Source organism: Dasypus novemcinctus, chromosome X (genome assembly GCF_030445035.2).
Source record: "Dasypus novemcinctus isolate mDasNov1 chromosome X, mDasNov1.1.hap2, whole genome shotgun sequence".
In the NCBI taxonomy this organism is placed as follows: domain Eukaryota; kingdom Metazoa; phylum Chordata; class Mammalia; order Cingulata; family Dasypodidae; genus Dasypus; species Dasypus novemcinctus.
Genome location: NC_080704.1, coordinates 7,817,418 through 7,840,467, shown reverse-complemented (window position 1 = coordinate 7,840,467; position 23,050 = coordinate 7,817,418). Strand labels below are relative to the sequence as shown.

The 23,050-nt window shown below is 43.1% G+C and overlaps 1 protein-coding gene across 1 annotated transcript in view; it reads left to right on the top strand.

The window, feature by feature from the left end:
• PNPLA4 (patatin like phospholipase domain containing 4) overlaps window positions 1-19,607 on the top strand; it is a 53,681-nt gene extending 34,074 nt beyond the window's left edge. The window contains exon 7 of the mRNA XM_023589622.3: window positions 19,418-19,607. Coding sequence (XP_023445390.1) covers window positions 19,418-19,459 — 42 coding nt within the window. The 3' untranslated portion in view covers window positions 19,460-19,607. The remainder of the gene's footprint in view (window positions 1-19,417) is intronic.
• The last annotated feature ends 3,443 nt before the right edge of the window (window positions 19,608-23,050 follow it).

Below are 23,050 nucleotides of genomic sequence, written 5' to 3'. Positions count from 1 at the left end.
GAAACCGTGTTGCTTTTTTTGTTGTGTCATCTTGCTGCATCAGCTCTCTGTGTGTGTGGCGCCACTCCTGGGCAAGCTGTGCTTTTTTTGCTCTCCTTATGGGGCGCACTCCTTACGCGTGGGGCTCCCCTACGCGGGGGCCACCGCTGTGTGGCAGGGCACTCCTTGTGCACATTAGCACTGCGCATGGGCCAGCTCATCACATGGGTCAGGAGGCCCTGGGTTTGAACCCTGGACCTCCCATGTGGTAGGCAGACGCCATATCAGTTGAGCCAAATCCACTTCCCATCTTCCATTTTATTTTATTCAAAAGTGACATGCACTCCCCCGTTCCACTCACTGGCCCTCTCTTTAGTCATCTTCAGTCTAGATCATTTTCTCAGTCTTTTCTGGACTTCATGACTCCAGGAGTAGCAAGATTGTGGCTAGTTATTTTGCAGGATTTCCTTCAACGTGTATTTATTTGAAGTTTCCTTATGATTCGATTTCAGGCCATGCGTGTTGGCCCTAAAGGCACAGGCAGGATGCCACATTCTGTTCATTGCATCTTACCTTGCTTATGTGATATCTGCCAGGCCTCTTCACCATAAAAATTCCTTTTTCCCTTTGGAATTAATAAGGATCTTGTAGGGAAGTGTTCTGAAGCCATTTAAATGTCTTGTTCTTCCTGTCGGTATATTTATGTCTGTGTAGACTCATGGTTTTCTCTAGTCTCAATGGAATATTATGTTACTAGGACTGTTCATTTTGATGCGCGAGTTGTTCTCAGTCTGGCCAGCAGGAGCCCGTTTTCACTGCTTCTGTGTCTTGGAGCAGGGCTCTCTCTCTTTGAGCCACTTTCTTGCTTTCCAGCTGAAGATGTTCCAAGCTCATCTTGTGCTTTCTCTGCCCCATCCCCGGATTCAGCTGTTTCTCCAAAGTGCTCTGGTTCCATTGTAGTGGAAATTGATGTTTATAAATATGGTAATTATAAACCAAGTTTACTAGCCAAATAACATTGTAATTATATAGCATGCTGCCAGTGGCTAGAGATTGAGAATACATACCCCTGTGTATGTATGTGCATACATGCATGTGTTCCAACATTTACATCTCTGTTTATGTAGACATCTGTCTATATCATCTATCTATCCATCTATCATTGTCTCTATCTATGAAAAACCAGGAGTTCACACGGACATATCCAATTCCAGATTTCATTCTAGTCCCCCCCTCCCCTTTCTTATTCATAACTCCCTTCTTTGATACTGAGAAACTTGACTCCCCTTATGCTTGACCTGTTCATGATTTAATCTGTCCACCTGGTATACCAGTCTCCCTTGTCCACCTCCACTTCCTAGCCCTACAGGAGCACCCTCCACACTCAGCTCCCCATTCCAGCTTGATGAGCAAAGGAGGTTGTAGACCATTCATATTTTCTCCTACATGATTTCCTCTTTATATATATTTTATTGGTTTGTTGTCTTGTTCTTAATGTGTTGGAATTCTTTATATATATATATATTTTTTTTTTTCTCCAGCCAGCTTCTGCTTTTATTGGATTTGTTCTAAAATGCTTCAATTCTTGTACTTATTTTAATTCATTTTAGTACATTTTGTAGTTTTTCTGGTGCATAGGAATGCTGCTAATAATTGTATAATGATCACCCTTGCCAAATTTCCTCTTTAGTTGTAATTAATAGATTCTCTTGGGTGATCCATGTAGATAATAATCATTGATTATGAGTGGTATGGATTTCGTTTATTCCTTTTCAGTAATTATACTGCTCAGCTCTTCTCTTTCCTATACCCTCCATTTCAGCCTTGTATAGAAGTACAATCACATCATTCTTGCCTGGTTCCTGTTTTTAAAGAAGCAGTTCCAAAGCTACAGCCTTAAATTTAATGTTTATTGTAATTTACAGATCCCTTAACCAAATTAGTGAAATTACCATTTTCAGAATTTACTTAGAGGATTTTGTTTGTTTCATTTATCACGAATGAATGATATACTTTGTATTTTCTGCAAATTGTGATGGCTTTCTCTTTATTTTGTGAATGCTGTAGATCAGGTTGGTTCTATCTATTAAGCTATCCTTCCTTGCCTGCTTGGTTGTGATGTCTATCTGTCCGTCTTTCAATAATTGCACTCTGATAGTTCAACAGTTAAGATTCTAAATTTAAGTCACTAAGTGAATTGCCTAAAGGAAGAAAATAATTACATCTTGTCAGATGCATTAAAGTAATTTGATAACTTTCAAAATACATACCAGATGAATAAAAAATTTCAGCTTGCAATTGAATAAAAAAAGAATTTTCAAAAAAAGATGATTCCCACAACTATCACTCACAGTAAAATGACAAGCTTGATGGCTAGTAATCAAGTGTGAAAGACCCCATACAAGTTGGGAATAAAACAAGTGTACCTGACCTATCTGCTAGCATGCCAGTTGTTCCGGACACTAGAAAATGCAGCAACAAAGAAAACTAAGTGAAAGGTTAAAAAATGGATAGGATGAACCAAATGGCCATCATTTGCAAATTGTCTCAAGCACCAAGCACACGACCTAGACATCAGTAGGCCCCCAGTATTTGAGGAATGAATGAATGAATGAATGCTTAAGTCCAATGTAGTAAACTGAAAAAAAGTATGTTGAGGAGTTAAAGATTTCAGTAGAATGCCTTAGAAATATAGGCAAATCAATATTTACTATCAGCAGAAATTTAAAAGGTAGAAAACTGCATGGTTATATAAATCTAGAAAACGTGCAAGACACAAATGAAAACACTACACATTTACAGATGTACGATGTCAGAGATGTAATGTTCCTGAAAGGGAAGATTAAATTCTACATGGTACCTAGCCTCTAAATTAAACCAGGAATATTACAAATTTCAATCACACACTCAGTACTTTTGTTTTCAAACAGTGACAAGTGGATGTTAAAATTCATCTGGCTGGATAAATTCTCAAACTAGCCAAGAAATGCTAAATAATTTTCTTTAACTTAACCTTCTTAATTTCCTCTGTGAATTTTCTCCTGAGGTCTATTGCCTGTTTTCCTAAGTTGGCCTTAGAAATTTTTTTCTTATTTGAGGGAAGCACAGTAAAGAGAGAGATTTTAGAAGATGTCCTGTGTTTTTGTTGCATGTGAAGGAAACCCAACTTAAATTACCTTAAGCGAAAGATGGATGAAGAAAAGAGGAGGAAATTAGTGAGCTGTAAAAACCAGGGCTCTGGCTGACGGGTGAGCTTGTTAGAAATGCAGATTTGCAGGCCCCACCCCATCTACTGCATCAGAACCTGCATTTTAACTGGATTCCCGAGGGATTCCTGTGCACATTTAAGTGTTGAGACACTCTGTTTACATGATGGTTTCTATAGTGACTGGAATGGAAAATTGCTTTTAGGAGGGTAGCAAGTGACGGGTTATGTGGAAAACCTTGCCCTATTTTGAAGACAAAATCTTCCAAGATGCTTGCCATTAAAGTGAAGGAGAAAAAGAAACAGTAAACTTGAAAGATAGTTGTGTGGATAGACGGTATTATTTTTGGTTGGGAACAGTAAGTGGGTGGAGAAAGAAGACTTAGGCATATTTGTCAGTCAATGAGCCAGTGAATGGAGGAACTGAAGAGGCTAACACAAAAGGGAGTGTTTTATTGAGCAAGTTTCTGTTGAGAGTTTCTATAGGCCCAATCAAAAGCACTGAGAGAAACTGAAAAAAGAAAAAATCTCCTTAGAGAAGCCAGGCCTTAAGAAGAGAGAGGAATTATTTATAACAAAGGTAGCTGGGTGGAAAAGAGAAAGTAAGCAAGTCTGTGGGCTTTCATCTTAAAATAAAAGGCAAATCATCTAAGTTTGGAACGCCTGTGTAAAAACTGTGGTCCACAAGAGAAAATGTGAGAAGTTAGCAGAGATCATTTATTCGGACTATTCATGAAGCCAACAAATTGTTTGTATGACTTTCGACCACAATTCCCTAGCCTGCAACTGGAAACACGGAATAGAGACTATCGTGTTGGGAAATTAGCAAACAGGAAAATGGAGATCTGTGGGGGTGAAGGTTGTAGGAAGTAAAAGTGGCTGGGCAGAATGAGGGATTAGAACAAATAAGTCGTGAAACTCTGGGAGCGAAACATGGAACTATCTTAATTGCTACGTGTTCTCTTTCTGATGCTAAATTCCGTAAAATATTCTGTACATAGACACTAGTGTTGGTGAACAAGTTTCTAAACTCAGTAGAGAAAATCACTTTACTTTGTTATTAATGGAAAGTGATCTATGTGTCTTTTTTTTAAAAAAAAAAGGGAATTAAATTTAAAACACTTAAAAAAAAAAAGGGAATATCCAAAATCCATTCCCATTTGGGGGAAAAGTCTACGGAGTGATATAGTTCTGCTGTAATAGATTTTAATGAGTAGTAATGCTAATATTTGTCTTCCTACCTCTAACGATGAAATCCTTTTAGGAGTTTACATAAAGTTTAAGCCTTTATAACACACTTTACGATACCTTTCATTTTGTGCCAGTTTGGCAAAATTCTTAGTTTTCAAGCTCTGTTATAATAATTTTCATATTTATGAAGAGCCGGTAGCAAATGTTTGCTAGTCAATTCCCTCTGCCACTTCCCCACTGTGGTAATGGTTATGTAGCTTCTGTGTTCTTTAAAGCTCAGGCCTCCCCCAGCTCTGTCCGGAACAAGCCTAGAGCCTCACCTTAACACCATGGGGAAAACAAAATGCACCCAAAAATGGGAATTCCCTGCCCCCACTCCCATCTTGCCCTCCTCCCACCACGGGGATAGAATGCCTCTCCCCTCTCACAGCCCAGAATTTCTGGGTTTACTCTAGCCCATCGCCTCTTCTCTGTGCAGGCTTCTGTGCACTCCCACCTGCATCATCAACCTCTCCTTGTCTCTTTCATTCTTTCCTTCACCAGCAGGTGTCCCTACTTCCCACCTATAAAAGTCCCTTCCTGGTCCCACTTCTGCCCTGACATCTACTCACCTTTGGAGCCAACCTCTCAAGAGGTCTACAACCTGCTGCTTCCTATGACCCCCTGGAGCAGTTTGATGTTATTGATGAATTCCAAAAAGAAATATTGAATTATGTTTGTAGACTGGTCTTTTCCTCTGGACATATTAGGTTATATTGGATTCAGAGGTTTACTTGATTAAGTAATCAGGTAAATCTCTTGTGCCAGTAGAGTGTGGAGCTCCCACCCCTTGGTGGGTGGGGACTCTCAGATAAAGGATAGGGCAAAGGACAGAGTAGGGACTTCTTCATGTTGGAGTTTTGATGTTAGAGTTTGGTGCTGAAACCTTAAGCTGGAGCCCCAGGAAGTAAGCCCACAGAGGAAAGAGAAGCAAGACCCTGGAAGGGAGGAACCCAGGAAGCCTGAACCCTAGCAGACATGGGCAGCCATCTTGCTCTAACATGTGAAAATAGACTTTGGTGAGGGAAGTAACTTATGCTTTATGGCCTGGTATCTGTAAGCTCCTACCCCAAATAAATACCTTTATAAAAACCAACCAATTTCTGGTATTTTGCATCAGCACCCCTTTGGCTGACTAATTCACCCCCTCAGCCAATCTGGCTTTTGCCTCCACCATCCACTCAAGACTGCTCTTGCCAAGGTCTCCTCAGAATCTACGTGGTCCAATGCCACGGTCCTGCTTCATGCCTTATGTTACTTGATGTCTTGGCCGAGTTCAACGAGCTGTCTGCAAATAGGCATGTTCTCCTGTAGAGTTTGTCCTACTTGCCAAGCTGTTCATAGTGGAGAAGGCCAACTTCTCAGCTTCAGCACAACCCTAGAGCGTCTCTCCTTCCTCACTTCCTCACTCTGCAGATTAGTGGGCATCAGGTGCAATCTGTCAGTCATGTCTCCATCTCCCAGCTCAGCCCTGACCTGCCGCCCTCTGACCCACCTGCCTCCTAGTGCCTTGACCTGGTTGTCTCAGCCCCACCTTCAAGTGGACAGCTCCTTAACTGAACTGGATCTCAGCCCCACCTCTCTCCCAAGCCCTCAGCTGTGTGCTTCCTTCTCAAGGGGTCCCTGTCTCCCATCTATGATTTAGGATTGAATAGATATCGTTTTCAATTGTACTTTCTTTTCCTTTGGTTTTTAGTTCATCCATCCTATTCTTTCCAACTGCTGGATTATATTGCACTACTTTCCTTTCACTGGTGAGCTTCTCTATTGGACATTTATTCTATTTATAGCTAATGGCTACTTCCAGGCAGTGATGTCTTTTGCTTCCTATAACTTAATTTAAAAATGTTAAAAGCACATGTTCTCAATTAATGTTTAAATGCACCATATATACAGGATCTTATTTACGACAGTCCAGGGTTATTGAGTCTTTAGTTTTATCTCTCCTTTACCAGAAGGCCTTCCCAGTGTTTAATTTCCACTCTTAGTGATATATACTGTCACTACACACTATAAACTCTATACTCCATACACTAGATACAAACTAGATACAACACGAAATACTGACAAATTTGCCCTTTTAGTATTCAGAGGTTCCTTAATATCAGAAGGGCCTTATGTGTGTGGAGAATATTACTATTTTTACAGTGATACCCAATGTGCTAATATTTATCTAGCATATTTTATTTATACAATGAATAAAGCCAAAACATATTAATTTATATCTCTATAGACATTTACAAATTGATTCGCACACCCAATTAGACACAACCTGATATATCCAATTTTCTTCAGTGCTTTAAGCACCGTTCAAGGCAGACAAAACAGGCACTCGCTATTGCAGTTGCTGAAAAATGGATAGGTTCCCTTAGCTAATGAGGTCAAAAGTGATAATACCATGAATTTAAAGGGACTTCCCTTTATACATGTTCTTTCTCCCTCCTCTTCTTCTTCTTTTTCAGGTTTATCATTCTTAAATTTCATCAGTTTTACCAACTGTACCCATGTCCAGGCTTTCAGTACTCTCACACACCCTAAGTACAACAGATGGACATCTCAGGCTGCCCGAGGCAGCAGTCACCAATTGATTCTTGGTGCTGGTACTTTTACCTGAGTTGGGCACTCGGCAGAGCAGGCCCTTTTGAAAATACCTAACCCCTGTCTTTTAAATGAGGAACTGTCCAAATCACTGCTTCCGAGAGTTTGTTCATTTTAATTTCTGGTAAACTGAGCTTTACTCCAAAAATGTCACCCGATTTGAACATCTCATCTGCTTGATACTGCTCATTGTAAGCTTGCTTTGTGCCCGCTCCACCTTCACCCAGTTGTTTTTTTTTAAGTCTAATTACTAAATCTAAGATTTAGTTCAACACGGCTTATGAAAACCACTAGTTTTATTTCTCATCTATTGTTTAGACCTCAGCCTCGACTTCTGTTGCTATTATTACATCGCCGTTCTCCGTGTTTGCTCCTTTGCTTTATTACGTGCCTGTAGCTGAGCCCCCAGCAGCGCACTTAATGCATGTCCTGGGATATTCAAGTGCAAGTACTGGCAGTGCTGCCCCTGTGACTTGGTCCAGAGTTTTGGTGGTGAGTAAAAAAATAAAATTATAGAGTTCCTTTTGATAGCCATCTGCCTTGCTCGAGAAATAGTATCTGAACACCCTCACGAACGATCAACAGCTGTGACTTTGGAACCAGATTGGTCCCTTGGAAATGAAAACAGGTGCTTTACATACCATAAATACAGTCGGACAGATGGAATGTTTAGAATAAGGAAAAGCACCCCAAAATAAGTTCCCATTATCTTGTTCTTCCTGAATATTCTAGGACTATCAGTAGAAGCTTATTTATGGGAGATCAGGCCCAGAAAAGGGAAAGAAGCAAACTTTTATTTACGGTGTACAGCAAAATGTTGAACATCGGTTAAGTATATATGATACAACACGAAGTACTGATTTACTCTATGTAGATATTAGCATTTATGTTTCACCCAGCTTTTGTACTTGCTAATGCGTCTTCAGTTATGGTGGCATTTGTGTAAATGATACATCTGCGTACTCTTGATGGATACTCTTATTTTAAAAGTTCTCTGTGTTCTCTAGGTTTTTCTCATTAAGAGCACTTTCCTCACATCTGTCGCGACATCACGTCATCTGCAACAACATTCTTAGGACTGTTAAATATTCCTGAAATTTCATAGAGAAAGAGATCTCTTATTTGTACAATCCCCTTTATGCAAACACATTTCCAAACTTTTCTGATTATCTGGGTTAAAATAGTTTCCCCCTCAGGGTTATTTTGAGGATGAAGTCATTTGGCATGATGATTTCTGGTAGATTTTCCTTTTCAAAGCAAGCCAAAGACTTCTAAAACACAGAACACAGAGAAAGGCAAAACTCTGAGGCAGTCTGGTCGCAATTTGAGATTGTCAATGGGCAGCAGTCAAATGCCCCGCTACCTTCTGCTACATGGATTCTGAGTATTTTTAGAAGCTTATCATATGGCAGTGAATCTTATTTTGAAAATTCTGCCTGCTTTTTAATGCAAAATAGTATATGCACTTTGGAAAAAAAAGAAGCATAGATATCTTAAACACAAAGTAAAAGTTTCCTCAAACCAATCCCTCATACCCATACTTTAGGAGTATTAGTCATTAGCTGTCTGCTGTATGTTTGTTTCTTTGTGTGCCGATACACAGACACAAAAGTAAATCTTTTAAATTGAAAAACTAGATTCAGTCCGTACTCTCTATACTGTATACATTCTTCTGCAACTTTCTTTTCTTTTTCATTCCCTGCTCAAAAGCATACCCCAGAAACCATACCCTAAAACAACCTTATTATTTATAACAGCTCCTTTAGTCTGGGCACACTAAAATTCACATGGCCATTGCCCGCTGGTGGTCATTCAGATTCTCTTTGATCCTTTTGCATCGGCCCTGTGTACTAAAAATATCTCCATAGGATATACCCCTACAGGGCTGGCTCAGAGGGAATATGCAATTAAAATTCCAACATGTTGTAGCAAGTTGCCCTTTCAAAAAGGTGGCACCGATACACTCCTTCCCAACATTTTCCTCCATGCCTCTGCTAGTAATGGATATTATCCATTCTTTTTCTATTGTGGTGATTGGGTAGGCAAAAGAAACAGCGATGGACCTTGTTATAATTTAGAGAACATATTAATCTTAAGTTCATGTGGATCTTTAGCATTGTCAGGATCAATTTTGTCCATATTCAGAAACGCCTGCCTTAAGCTGTAGTCACAGGTGGAAATCCTTAATAATGTTTCTTCCCTTCTTGGTCGTGGTGCTCCTGTTGGCAGGGGTGGTGGGATTGAGTCTTATTATTATCCTTCCTATTTCCATCAAGAGAAGAACAACCCTGCTCCATGGTTAAGAAGCGACAGATACTGGGAAAAGGTGTCCCATCGCGCTTTCTGCTTCCTTCGGTCTCTTCTACCCAAGGGGAAGGCAGGAGATTTCTGCCTGGTGGTTTTGAGGTAGACATTGCTTTGCAAAGGGGCAGTTCTGCTCTCCTGCCTCTCCTCCTCCTTGGAAGACCACCCTGTCATCCTTTCTCTCAGGTCCTACTACCAGATCAGCCTCGGGAGTCCCCCCCCCCCGGCTTTCCTTTTTCTCTCATTGCAAGGTGGGAAGAAGCTCGTGACTCTTACTGCGTCCAGCTGGGCAAGCGTTTGAAACTTGCTCTGCTACCCGGTTTCTCCAAAGATGGACTCTAAAGTTTAACTGGTGGCAGAGGAGGAGCGAATTGGAAGGGGAGAAGCCACTCAAGTCTAATCCATCCTCAAATCCATAAGACAGACTACAGCTTGGAGACTGTTTATGCTGATCCTCTCAGGAGTTCTTATGTCTGAGCTGAAGTAATTAAGAGGGGAGTAGAAATATGCTCAAGTGTCACCACATGCCCTCACACTATTTGTGTTGAGTAGAATAGGTGCTGTTTTTGTGTGGGATTAATCTGATTTGTGAAACTCCACTTTATTGAATTTCCTTGCTCATGCTCAAAGGGAGGGGAATGTGTAGCATTGTTTCGCACATCAGGTATACCATCTAAAATGATCAGCTCAATGTGATATTTGAATTAATATTCCCTTTTTGAGATGTAGTTCTAGGATGGAGATCACAATGAAGAATAATTTCCACATTTTAAAGAAAGGGAATTTGCCAGTTTTCCAAATGTTTCATAAATTCTGAAGGCAAAGAATGCTAAATTTCTCCGTAAGCAGACATATTTCTAACTGGCAAGTTTCAAAAAGAGTCTGTTATGCACAGAGCATGAAAGTTAAACATAATTCAGAAAGAGATGACAACAGCCATAAGTGAGATTGACACGTATAAATGAAAACTCTGTGAGTATATGCTTAAATACTAATATTATTAGTAATTAGCCTACCAATTTGATATTTGTTTAGGCGTCTTCTAAAATTAAGTACTCACAGGAAAATTTATGAACAGAATTGAGATAACAATGCTATAGTCAAGAAGAAAATAAATCCGGTTTCTCTGTTGATTTGAACAGGAAGGAGCTGGGGAAGAGAGATATGCAGGTGAAAAATTTTCATGTAATGTTCCATTAGCCTTTCATTCATTCATATACTCACCCAACATTGAGTAAATGCCAATATATGAGCACATCCCCAACTGCAACATATAACCAGTATATTACTTTTTGGATGCAAAGTTTAAGATCTTATGGAAAAACAGATTTAAAGGGAGTAGGGTCACACAAGTAAATGTATGAACTCTCAAATGATTGCAATTATTAAAGACAACAAAACACCATACTGATTTCAGTGCTTGAGAATGATATGAAATTAGAAATAAGGGGAACTCCACAATCGATTGCCATTTGCCAGCTCTTGCTCACTAGACCTGATTCAGGATTTTCCTTCCCTATAGCTTTAAGTGGGTGCTCCAAAGTTAGCTTTCTTTATAGCAAATGATGCTCATTCTGAGAGACTTGTTTTTCCTGTCTTTTCCTTGACTCAAATGCTCCTTGTCTTTCTGGGTTTATGCCGTGCAGTTGTTAAACATTGCCGGCAGGCTCCCGCTTCTGCCCCAGAAATGCGGAGAGCTGTGGCTGCTTAAGATGGACAAACAACCCAGAGTAACCCTTATTTAACCTACTCTGCCCTCAGTTCCAATGTGCCCTGCATTACAGCCTCATCCCTGCCAAAACTCATTTTGCGCTGGACACTTGCATTCTCTGTCCTTCTTTGGGCCTGAGTTCTCTCCCTCCTAACAGGTGTATGAAGAGAGTTCTAAGACTGGGTTTCCTCCCAGGGCCCACTGGATGGAATGGGGGAGAGTGTGGGCCATGATGTGGACCAGTGACCATGAGGTGCAGAGATGCCCAAAGATGTACTTGCCAAATGCAATGGATGTGTCATGATGATGGGAACGAGTGTTGCTGGGGGGGGGGAGGGGGGAGGTGAGGGTGGTGGGGTTGAATGGGACCTCATATTTTTTCAACGTAATATTTTTACAAAATCAATAAAAATAAAATAAAAAAATAAAAAAGACTGGGTTTACTTTTCTTCAGCACCTCATGTCTCACCCAACGTCCAGTCTAAAAATCTCCCTCTGCTCAGGCTCGCTCTTTTATCCATTGCTCCCACGCCATATGATTCTTTGGCACCTGGTTCAGTTGACTCCTTCTTAGTTACCTGCCGTGAGGGTGACACCAAACTGCATTGAAATTTTCCTCGCTGCTCAAAAGGCACGTGCATGTTAATGCATATGTACTAGGATATTAGGAAGGGAGATTGAAAGGCTGAAGGCAGATCCCTCCCCACATAGGATGCACCGTGGTGGGGCTGTGGGGTGAGAAGAGGCCACAGAAATGGTGCTAACGATCTCCAAACACAAGGCGGCCTGCAGAGGGACCAAGGAAGGGGAGAGAGAGCAGTGAGAGCGCTCCTGCCTGGGACCAAGGTCTGCTTCATGGACGAGCGGGCTCAGGCAGCAGGAGGGGACGTCACTCTGGGCAGGAGGAGGAGCGCGGAGGCAGGTGTCTGGAGGCAGGTGTCCACAGCCAGCGTCCTGCGAACGCACAGGTCCTTTATCAGCAGCACCAGCCACATGGTGGCAGACAGTGGGTGATGAGGCTGGGGCAAATCTCGGAAACTTTCATCGTCCCGCCGAAGGAATTGGTAACCACTCCTTTGACAATAGAAAGACTCTGCTGATTTCTGAGTGGGGAAGGACGAGGTGTCGTTTGTATTGCAGGAAATTAATTCTGAGACCGATGTGCTGGGACAACAAACGTCTTACCTAACCATCTTCAGCAATTAGTACAATTCTGTTAAGAGATTGGAGGGGTCTGAATTCAAGTAATGGGGGTGACAAGAAATCAACGAATTCCTTTCTCTGTCACGGGTCATTCACGTTGATCCTCTCGACCGAAAAGAATGGAAAATTCTGGGTAAATATGTTTGGACAACATCTTAAAGGACTGAAGAGCTGCAAAGGCTCAGGAGTATTGTCAGAACAGTTATTTGGGGGGCAAGCCTAAACCCAGAGGCGTCAGGTGGATGTGGGACCTCTTCCCCTGCTTCAGCTCAGAGAGAATTGGCTAATGCCACCTACTTGGGACTAGATGAGGCACTCCCCCCGCATGAGGGGACAGAAGTCCAGGAGCAGGACTCCCCAGGAAACAGGGATCTTCCCAACTTCAACTTGGATCTCAGGTGTATTGGTCAGCCAAAGGGGTGCTGATGCAAAATACTAGAAATCTTCTGGGCGCTATAAAGGGTATTTATTTGGGGTAGGAGCTTACAGATCCCAGGCCATAAAGCACAAGTTACTTCCCTCACCAAAGTCTATGTGGAGCAAAATGGCTGCCAGCGTCTACGAGGGTTCAAGCTTCCTGGGTTCCTGCATTTCTGGGGCTTGCTTCACTCTGGGTTCAGGGTTCTTCTCTTCCTGGGGCTGGCTTCTCTTTCCTCTGTGAGCTGACTTCCCAGGGCTCCAGTTTAAGTCTTCAGCATCAAACTCCAACATCAAAATTCCAACATTAAAAGCCCTCAACTCTGTCCTTTACCATGCTTTTATCTGTGAGTCCCCACCCACCAAGAGGTGGGAACACAATGCCCTGATCATAATCATGCCCAGGTACAGATCAGATTACAAGCATAATCCAGTATCTATTTTTGGAATTCATCAATTATATCAAACTGCTACATCAGGTAAATGTAAATCAGAGCTAAACAAATCCTTCTCCCCAGTCCTGCCTCTGGACTCCAACTGCTATGGCCCAGCGCAAAGTAGGAGAAGAAGGAAATTCAGATGAACAAACCAAAGTCCTTAAGAAATTGTCATCTAGAGGGGATGGTTTTGATTTTGTGTGTAGTCCATGGGGGAAGTGTGGACATCCCTTTGGAAAGAACTCAGCAGGCACTGGCAGCTTTAGAGCAAGGAGAGCATTGAAGAATCCATTTGGGCTCGAATCTCACTGCTGTGGTGGTAGGTGATCATGGCACAGGAGTGGGTTAAGCTGTATGGCTCTGAGGATGGGGTGATGCATACCAAGATGGGCGAGGCATTCCCTAGTAAGGGACCATGACATTATATTGGGCTTCAAATTTCGGGGAGTTCTGAATCACAGAGTGTTTCAACAATGGCAATGGAGGGATACTGGTATGGGATACCAATGACAGGTGATATATGGCTGACAGAGAGCTGTACAGAACATATGTCCAGGTGCATGGTAATGTTTGGATATACTCATAGTGGCAACAATTAAAAACCACAGCTGGGGGGTACTGGGTTCCTGGCCAGTGGTGCTCTGTCGTGGTCCCTAGGGGAGCAGCAACAGTCTCCCAGGTACAGCGGCGGGGACCGGGAGGGAGTGAGGGTTCAACAGTGAGCCCCTGATGCTAATGACTATGCTTGTGAGCTGATAAACCTAAAATAAGAACAAGGCCTAGAGCAACATTGTGCCTGGGAATTTCCTCCTGTCAGCCTTCATGTTACTCAAATGTGGCCAGTCTCGAAGCCAAACTCAGCATGTAAATGCAATGCCTTCCCCCCAGCGTGGGACATGACACCCGGGGATGAGCCTCCCTGGCAACGAGGGACCACTATCAACTACCAACTGATGATGCAACTGGAAAAGGACCTTATACGGAAGGTTCAATGTGGATCAGCAGAATATCCATGTCTACATAAAATAACATGACTTTAAAATGCTGTTTGACCTAAAGTAAGGGGGAAATGGAAAGGAGAAATGAGTTTATATGGCTACGAGTTTCTAAAAAAGAGTCTGGAGGTTGGCAGAAGGATTGCCCTCATGCACAACTGAGCAGAGTCAGAGAGACAGATAAAGCAGATACAACCCCCAGATATTGGTTCCTTTGAAGGCTGAAGAGACCCATGGGAGTTATGGTCATGGCCGATGGGGTTAACTACCAGGTCAGATGGCCCCTCTTTGGAAATGGTGTTTATGTGTGATGAATCTGGACTCAGATGGGATCTCCCTTCATAAGACTTTCATGCTAATGTGCTGGAGGTGCAGTTCATGTTGGGGTTTAAGATATATTTAGGGGATTTGAATCTCTGGACTGACAATGTGATAGCCAGGTCCTGAGCCTCAACAGACTCCAGCACCTACAATCTGATTTATTGGACTTACCACACTCAGCTAAGATGGAGTTGAAGAAGGACAACCACCACACCATGGAGCCTAGAGTGATTACAACTGAAAATGGGAGGACTGCATCCAGCATCCATGTGGAATCTGAGCCTCCTCTTGACATAGAGGTGCAATGGACACAACCAATCCAATGTCCACATAGAAGAGGTGGCATTGGATTGGGAAAAGTGGACATGGTGGACGATGGGTATGGGGAAAGGCAGGAAGAGATGAGAGGTGGAGGCGTCTTCGGGACATGGAGCTGCCCTGGATGGTGCTTCAGAGGCAATCACCGGACATTGTAAATCCTCACAGGGCCCACTTGATGGAATAGAGGAGAGTATGGGCCATGATGTGGACCATTGTCTATGAGGTGCAGAGGTGCCCAAAGATGTACTTACCAAATCCAATGGATGTGTCATGATGATGGGAACGAGTGTTGTTGGGGGGGGGGAGAAGGGGGTGGGGGGTGGGGCTGAATGGGACCTCACATATATATTTTTAATGTAATATTATTACAACGTCAATAAAAAAAAAAAAAAGATGGGCGAGGACATGGGGTGTCTCGAGTTCCCCCAGAACTGACTTGGGGCTCAGGATTCCAGTGCAAGGGATGCATCATGGACAAATTCCCAGAAGAAACCCTGAGGGAGCAAGGAGAGCAGGGAAGGGAACGAACCGAGGAACTGCAGTTGGGAGCGGATTGGGGAAGCCCGCCCAAGTTGTGGGGCGCGGCTGGAGATGGGCAGCTGCAGAATGAGGAAGGCTCAGGGACCCGAGAGTGGAGCTAGTCAAATGCAAGAGAGGCCAAGGGGGTGGAAATTATGTGATGAGCGCAAAGACCACAGAGAGACCACTTTTAGGGAAACAGTGGGGAAGGAAGCAAATTATAGAGGGTGACGTGTGAAGGAGTAAGACTTAAATAGATGTCGCAAGGGAAACCTCTCAGCTGTGCCATCTTCCAGGGACATAGGGTGATGAAAGTCCTGTCCCAAGAGTCTGCTTTGGAAAGAATTATTCTCCGTAAAGTGCACCTGCATTTGTGTAAGGTCAGAGAAGACTGACAATAGCTTAGGTTTGTAGAAAGCTTCCCTACCAGCGCTTTCAGACTGGAAATCATCCTTATTAGATAGCAGTCCATAAGAGCTACAGCTTGCCATGCTTTTTGTCTGTTCTGGGAACAGGGGAAGTGTGCTCTGTTCTAGGAATTCTGTCTAAAAAAATTCTAGGGAAGGCTCTTTGCTCTCAGAACATTGTGGAGTCCATAAAAGAACGAAAAGAAATGCACTCGGTGGAATTGCAGTGGTCTAAACTATACTCTTAAGATGACTGTAGAAATACAATGATTGAGCTAAGTTTTTTATGTCACTCTACTTTCTGCCCCTTCCCCTCCCGCTCTTTCTTCCAGCACAACAGGGACACAGTTTCCCTTTAGCAACCCAAGAGCTGCAGAAGGCACTTGCTACCTCTAAGCACATAGTCAGGTGCAAGTATGCCGAGGCAGGAGCTGGGCAACATGGTGACCTCCAGCTCACATTTCCTGAGACCGTTTCCCCAGCTCCTCCCAGGCCCCTCATTCTACCGGGCTCTCAGTGCCCCGTCTCGACCTGGTTTGGGCTCCAGTACCTGTGCAGGCTGACTTCCCCCCACCCCCACCCCAGTTTACCTGCTGTTGGGGTTCCCCAGCATCAGCTGCCCACTCTCGCTTGCCTTCACTAGTTGCCTGGAGTGTCCACCTCTGCCAGCCCCTTAATCTACACCTTCTTGAGCAAACGCCTCTCTTACAGATATTGCTGGGAGTTTTGCTCTGGGTTTGAGCCTTGCCCATCCTGAGCTTCAGATTTAGCTTAGAACTCCATTGTCACATCATTTTGTACCTATTTTAAGAGTCACAGACCCCTCGTTTTGCTTCCATGCGCTCCTCCAGCTTCTTTGGGTAGCTTGTCCTGCAGCTGCCCTAATTATTTGATTTTCTTTTGAAATCTGAGCTTGTTCACCATTAATTCCTTCCCTCAATTTTGAACACATCATTTAAAAACTCTGAGCATCGCATTGGAAAGTAATCAAAGCCAAATGACCAGTTTAAGTATATGAACATTTTTTTTTCCTTTTCATTTGACAAGATATCTTGACATTTTGTAAAGATTTATCCGGTTATTAAATTCCAAAGCAATCACACTATCTACTGTGCTTCTTACTTATATCTCCACCACTTGTATGCAATGGCTATTAGTTGAGTTTCTAAACCGATAAGAGAGAGAGGAGACAGGGCAGAAGACAAAGATTTATGTTATTTGTAAAAATCATTCATGCAAGATCGATAAAATGCCATGTAGTACAAACTGAAGAAGGACTCACAGGGATTTAAACATACTGTATTATGAATCAAATCACATCTTCCTTCCTCTACTTAAAAAAAAAAGCATGTGTAGATTTATTTTGATTATATTTCTGTTCATTTATTCAAGAAGTGTTTATTAAAACCGACTATGGCAAACAAGATGGACAACGTGCTTCCTCTCCTGGAGCTGACATGTTCTGGGAAGTGAGGGGAAGGAGATTCCAAATGATACAAATACGTAATGAAAGAAGCAAAACACCTCCGGAGCAGCAGGATTATAAACTCTAACACATGGCTCATAGGTGGATTGTGCCGCTCTGGGCACAGGAGCAAAGGTTAAAGGTATTTCTCATTGTTCTGACTGCTGCAGTTCCTACTGGCAGCTAGTAGCTAGAGGTCAGGGATATGGCTAAACCTTCTACACAACACAGAGCTGTCTGGCCCCAAAGCTAATTAGTACCCCAGTGGGGAAACTCTGCTCTCACACTGCAATTATAGTATGTATATAATCGTTTTACACTTACTTTCTCTCACCCGGATAATGGACACTGCTGGTTGCTTTGGCATTCCAACCATGCCTTTTAAGATTAAACCATATATTTTTTCTCAAATCAAAAGGAGGGAAGCCGATGTGGCTCAAGCAATTGGGCTCCCGTCTACCATATGGGAGGTCCAGGGTTCTATGCCCAGGGCCTCCTGGTGAAGGCAAATCTGTCTGTATGGTGAACTGGCCCTCGCAGTGCCGGCCTATGTGGAATGCTGGCCTGTGCAGAGTACTGCCCCGTGCAGGAGTGCTGCCCTGTGCAGGAGTGCTGGCCCACACAGAGAACTGCGGCAGCAAGATGATGCAACAAAAAGACACAAAGGAGAGATAATAAGAGACACGGCAGATCCGGGAGCTGAGGTAGCTCAAGAGAATGATTTACCTCTCTCGTACTCCGGAAGATTCCCAGAGCTGCCTAATGAGAATACAAGCAGACACAGAAGAACACACAGCAAATGGACACAGAGAGCAGACAACAGAGCGAGGGGGGAGAAATATATAAATCTTTTAAAATAAACAAAACAAAAGGAGTGTTACTCTAAGGTTTTTTTTCTTACTGTGTATTACGATTCTGTTGCCTTTTCATAAAATGTCTGCTTAAAGAAGGCTCAAAAACTTAGCCATGAGTGTCACTGTCATTTGGTTGAAAATTAAAAAATTTATACCAAAAATCACATCGCTCCATTTTTTTTTAAGGAAATGCTCTTAGGAATCTGTGACTTGTAAGAGTGGGAGAAATCTTAGAATGTTCCAGGCTCTCTGCCGAGTTGAAATCTTTGATCCAATATAGCTAGAATTCCATGTCAGATGTAGTCTCATTTGTGCAGTCAAATGAGCAAATTATCAGAGCAGATGTAATAAGAGAAATGTTGATTTCTTGAGGGTACTGCCAAACATAAATTTTGGATTCATTACTCTCTGTAAAATGTAATTAAATATACTACATCTTGAGGGCATAAAATGTGAGTGAATTAAACTGTCACTAAATTTGTGGAATTTACCTGAAACTTTATGCAGTCTTTTTACAGGAGTCCAAGAATCTTCTTCAAGTCTATTGTCACTCTATTTCCCTTTGCGTTCTCCTTACCTTGGCTCTGTCCCCGTCAATCACCACCGCCTGCCCATTGCTGCATTTAGATCAGTCTTCCTACACTGCCTTCTGTCTTGCTTCTTTTATGGACAAGAGTCTGCTACTAGTGCTATGTCTCAAAAAAGCAAACGAGAGTGACCTATATTCCCAGTATTTTTCCCTTTTGTTCTCTCCCTTTTATATCTTTAACTACATTAAAATAGTTCATTACATATCTTAATCAAGCATCACCATGCCGTCAAATCTATTCCCCTCTTAAATCTGGATTTCTAAAATGACTGTGCTGTTTTTATCTTTGTAACTCTACCTTTCTCTTGTCTTCTCCAAGAGAGATGTTTCAAAGGTTTGTCTATGTCGCCTGCAGGCAGGCCATTTATTCCAATACATAGCACAGCGGCCCCAAACAGCCTCCCAGATGTGCAGAAATGCTAATATTTTGTAACATCAGGGACCTAATAGTTAACCATAACTCTTCCCCTACAGAAAATAAGTGACAGTACAGTCACAACGGCTGGGACTTTACAAAAAGACACATCCTCTCTTAGCCACGCATAAGTCATCTAACTTGCTAACCAAAATGTCTTCATTTTGGCTCTAATTTTGGTATCCAATAACTCCAAGATTTATTTTGAAGTTGTTAGGAGAATTAAATGCACGGGAAATGATGGTTGCCCAACAATTGTTTGTTTCCTTTCCTGTAAAAATAATTTATCCAGGCTCCTCTTCAAAGCAAATCCAAAAACCAGAGCAGATTTTGGTTTGCTTATTCTCTAATCCTAAAATATGTATCAGAGGCATTGTAGACTTCTCAGTGGAAAGTACCATTTGGATTTGGGCACCAAAGTCTCAATCAGCTTTTTTTCTATTACAGAAATTGTTTAGGTGTGCACATCCCATTCTTGAAGTTGGCTGACCATTAGAAGGACAGAAGAATAATTGAACTGAAAAAGGTTTAAATCCACTTGAGAACAAGATGATTTATACTAGAAGAGGATTTTTTTGTGTGAGCTTGCCAAACTCTAAAGCTTTAAAAAATAAAAGTTTATAAGAATTGCAAAGAGTCACTGAGAGAATAATTAAATTCTTCTATATAAAAAAGAAGAAACATCTTCAAATGTTACTTCAGGAGGGAGATGGAAATGCGCCGGCCAATAAGTTAGTCAAACGTGCTCGCGGATAAAGATAAGGGATATTTCAGGAGGTAAAGCGAGGCTCAGTTTTATGTAGGGGAAGACCTTCTTCCAAGAGCCAGAGAAGCTACACACACGTTTTCTCCCCTGAAAACATTCTGAAATTTCACCTGGAGATGCCACCTGATCTGTTAGTTTCCTTTCACTACTTTTCCGTGGTGTGTCATAATGAAATTGGGCTGGCCCTTGTCCCTGGTTTGCAGGGACATACACTCTGAAGCTTTGGACCTTCCTGAGATAGGGGAGTCTTCTGCCAGGACCACACTTGAGCGTTGCAGGTGGGGCCGGCCACCCCCTGCCAGAGAGGACAGCCGGGGGATTAGGGGCTCGGGGCTTCCAGCCTTGTCCTATCCGGCATCTTGGCCCACCTCCTGGACTCTTGAGGAAATGCTACGGGGTGAGCTCGCCATGGGGCCCTGGAGTCCACCCACCATGCCCAGGCGAGTGAGGAGAGCCCCGTATCAACTTGGGGCGCTCGAAGCCCCAGGGAGCTTCTAGGTGATCTACGGCTGCTCTGCCAGGAGGTGATGCATTCCAGGACATCCGGCTTGCACCTGAGACCCTCCACGACCTCTTCTTTGGGCCTCTTCTAATTCACACCCTTTTATTACACTAAAGCTGTAATCGTCAATATAATGCTCTCACTGAGCTCTGAGAGTCATTCTAGTGAATTATAGAATGTGAGGGGGTGGTGGGAAACCCCGAATGGGTAGCCAGTTGCTCAGCAGTGCAGGTGGCCTGGGCCCCAAGCTTGCAGGAAATCTCTAGAGGATCGCCCTGAACCTGTGGGATCTGGCCCCACTCCAGGCAGATGGGGTCAAGGTGATTGAGCGGCTGCAGGCTCTGCAGTAGGTGCTGGGAGCTGGGTAGTTGCAGGCTCTGCAGTAGGTGCTGGGAGCTGGGTGGTTGTAGGCTCTGCAGTAGGTGCTGGGTGGCTGCAGACTCTGCAGTAGGTGCCGGGCACTGAGTGGCTGCAGGCTGTACAGTAGGCGCTGGGCGCTGGGTGGCTGCAGGCTCTGCAGTAGGTGCTGGGTGCTGGGTGGCTGCAGGCTCTGCAGTAGGTACTGAGTGGCTACAGGCTCTGCAGTAGGCACTGGGTGCTGAGTGGTTGCAGGCTCTGAAGTAGGTGCTGGGCGCTGAGTGGTTGCAGGCTCTGCGGTAGGTGCTGGGTGGTTGCAGGCTCTGCAGTAGGTGCTGGGCGCTGAGTGGTTGCAGGCTCTGCAGTTCGTGCTGAGTGGTTGCACACTCTGCAGTAGGTGCTGGGTGCTGAGTGGCTACAGGCTCTGCAGTAGGTCATGGGCACTGAGTGGCTGTAGGCTCTGCAGTAGGTGCCAGGAGCTGGGTGGTTGCAGGCTTTGCAGTAGGTGCCGGGCGCTGCCAAGGTTTTTGATATCTTATCTACAGGGGGTATTAGCAACAAGTGTAGGGGAAATGTCCCGAATATTCTCCTTGAGCTCTGGTTTCACTGTTGCCCTGTAAGGTGTACTGATACGTTATTATATCCCACCCATGTGCTAAACTAAAGAGGCAGAGAAAAGACCAGGACTTGTAGATGCTGAAAAGGACGTTTTTGAAGTTCAGAAGCACTGTCACCAACAAAGAACTTTCCTACAAGATCATGGAGTGAATCGATAGATTGGTTGTGGTCATTGATCAACGTTTCATACCTAAATAATAATGCATCATAGGAAAGATAACATGCTGATAGGAAATCAACATGGACTTTTATGTGATGTATAAAAATTAAGCAAAAAGTTTTTGACAGGAACTAATGTTTTGCAAAAACCAAGCTGATTGTGTATCCATGTATATGTACATGGAAATGAAGGCTGAACAAAGCAGTACAAAACTAATGAAATTATTGATTAAATGAGAAAATTCAATGATGCCTAAAGGAAATCATTATCAATGAGTATTTCTATTAAATTCAAATGTGTGCTTCATTTCTCTACTATTAACACTAAAAAATTAAAAATAAACAAAATGATTAAGCTCTTATTATTCTATTCCAATCTGTCTATGGCCTGAATTTGAGCCAGAAATGGCCATAAGCGATAAGTAGAATTCACAGTGTTTCCAGTGAAAGTCCAAAACCTTGAGCTTGCAAAAGTGGAATAGTAACTTAATTTTTGAAAATGGGCCATTGAGCTCAGCACGGTGAATTTGAAAGCATTTCCACTAAAGGTGCATTGTACAAAATGGGTACCCCTCGAATGAACCATTTTCTGACTTGCTCACACATCACTTAGATGGATATGTGAACAGAAATGTATCCTTTCTTCAGAACCAGGAGGTCTTTTGGCTTCTAGGCAAATACTTGAAGTGCAATGAGTGAATCTATTAAGTGCAATTTGCTCCTGGAGCATCCCAGAGCAGGGTTTAGTATTGTGGCCAAAACAAACTCATCCCCAGCTGTGCTCCAGACGCTTGGCTTGAGACCGGGTGCTCTGTCCAGCGACAGCGTCTGTGGATTTTCTAGGGCATCTCGGCTCTAAAACGGATCTGTAGGCATCATGCAGCATGTTTCAAGGTCAGCAGATGGACAAACTTAATTCCATCCCCATGTCAACTCCCTTGGTACGTAAGGTTAAATACGGACAGGTGCTGGAGATTGGGACATGGGGCATTTCTCTGCCTGCAACAGCTTCCATCTAATTCCTTTATTTCACAAATTTAGAAAAAGAAGAGCATAGGGTTTATGTGATTGGTGTTTAGGTGATATTCGATTATCTAACATCTTTCCAATGGACTGTTGTAAACTCATTCTTTTTTTAAATTTTATATATTTACTATTTTTTCTCTCTATTTTTAAAAAATGTTACATTCAAAAAAATATAAGAGGTCCCCATATACCCCCCACCCCCTCACCCCACTCCTCCCACATCAACAACCTCTTTCATCATCGTGGGACATTCATTGCATTTGGTGAATACATTTTGGAGCACTGCTGCCCCACATGGATAATGTGGTTTACTCTCTCCCTCAGTCCACCCAGTGGGCCATGGCAGGACATACATTGTCCAGCATCTGTCCCTGCAGCATCACCCAGGACAACTCCAAGTCCTGAAAATACCCCCACATTGTTGAAGGAATCCCCTTCCCCATCCTTCTTTCCCATTGTGCAATAATGAAACGAGCTGCTTTCTGATAATGCAGCCCTTGGGGGGTGTGTGTGCTGTGGGCTGCAGGGTGTGCATCTGTAAGAACTTGCTTGTGCGAGTCAGCAGGCTAATCTAAGATAGCAGCCGTTGCCTCAGCCTGTGTCCATTTATCTAAGCTAACAGCAAAATTTGCTTCTGTACTCCCGCTTGCTT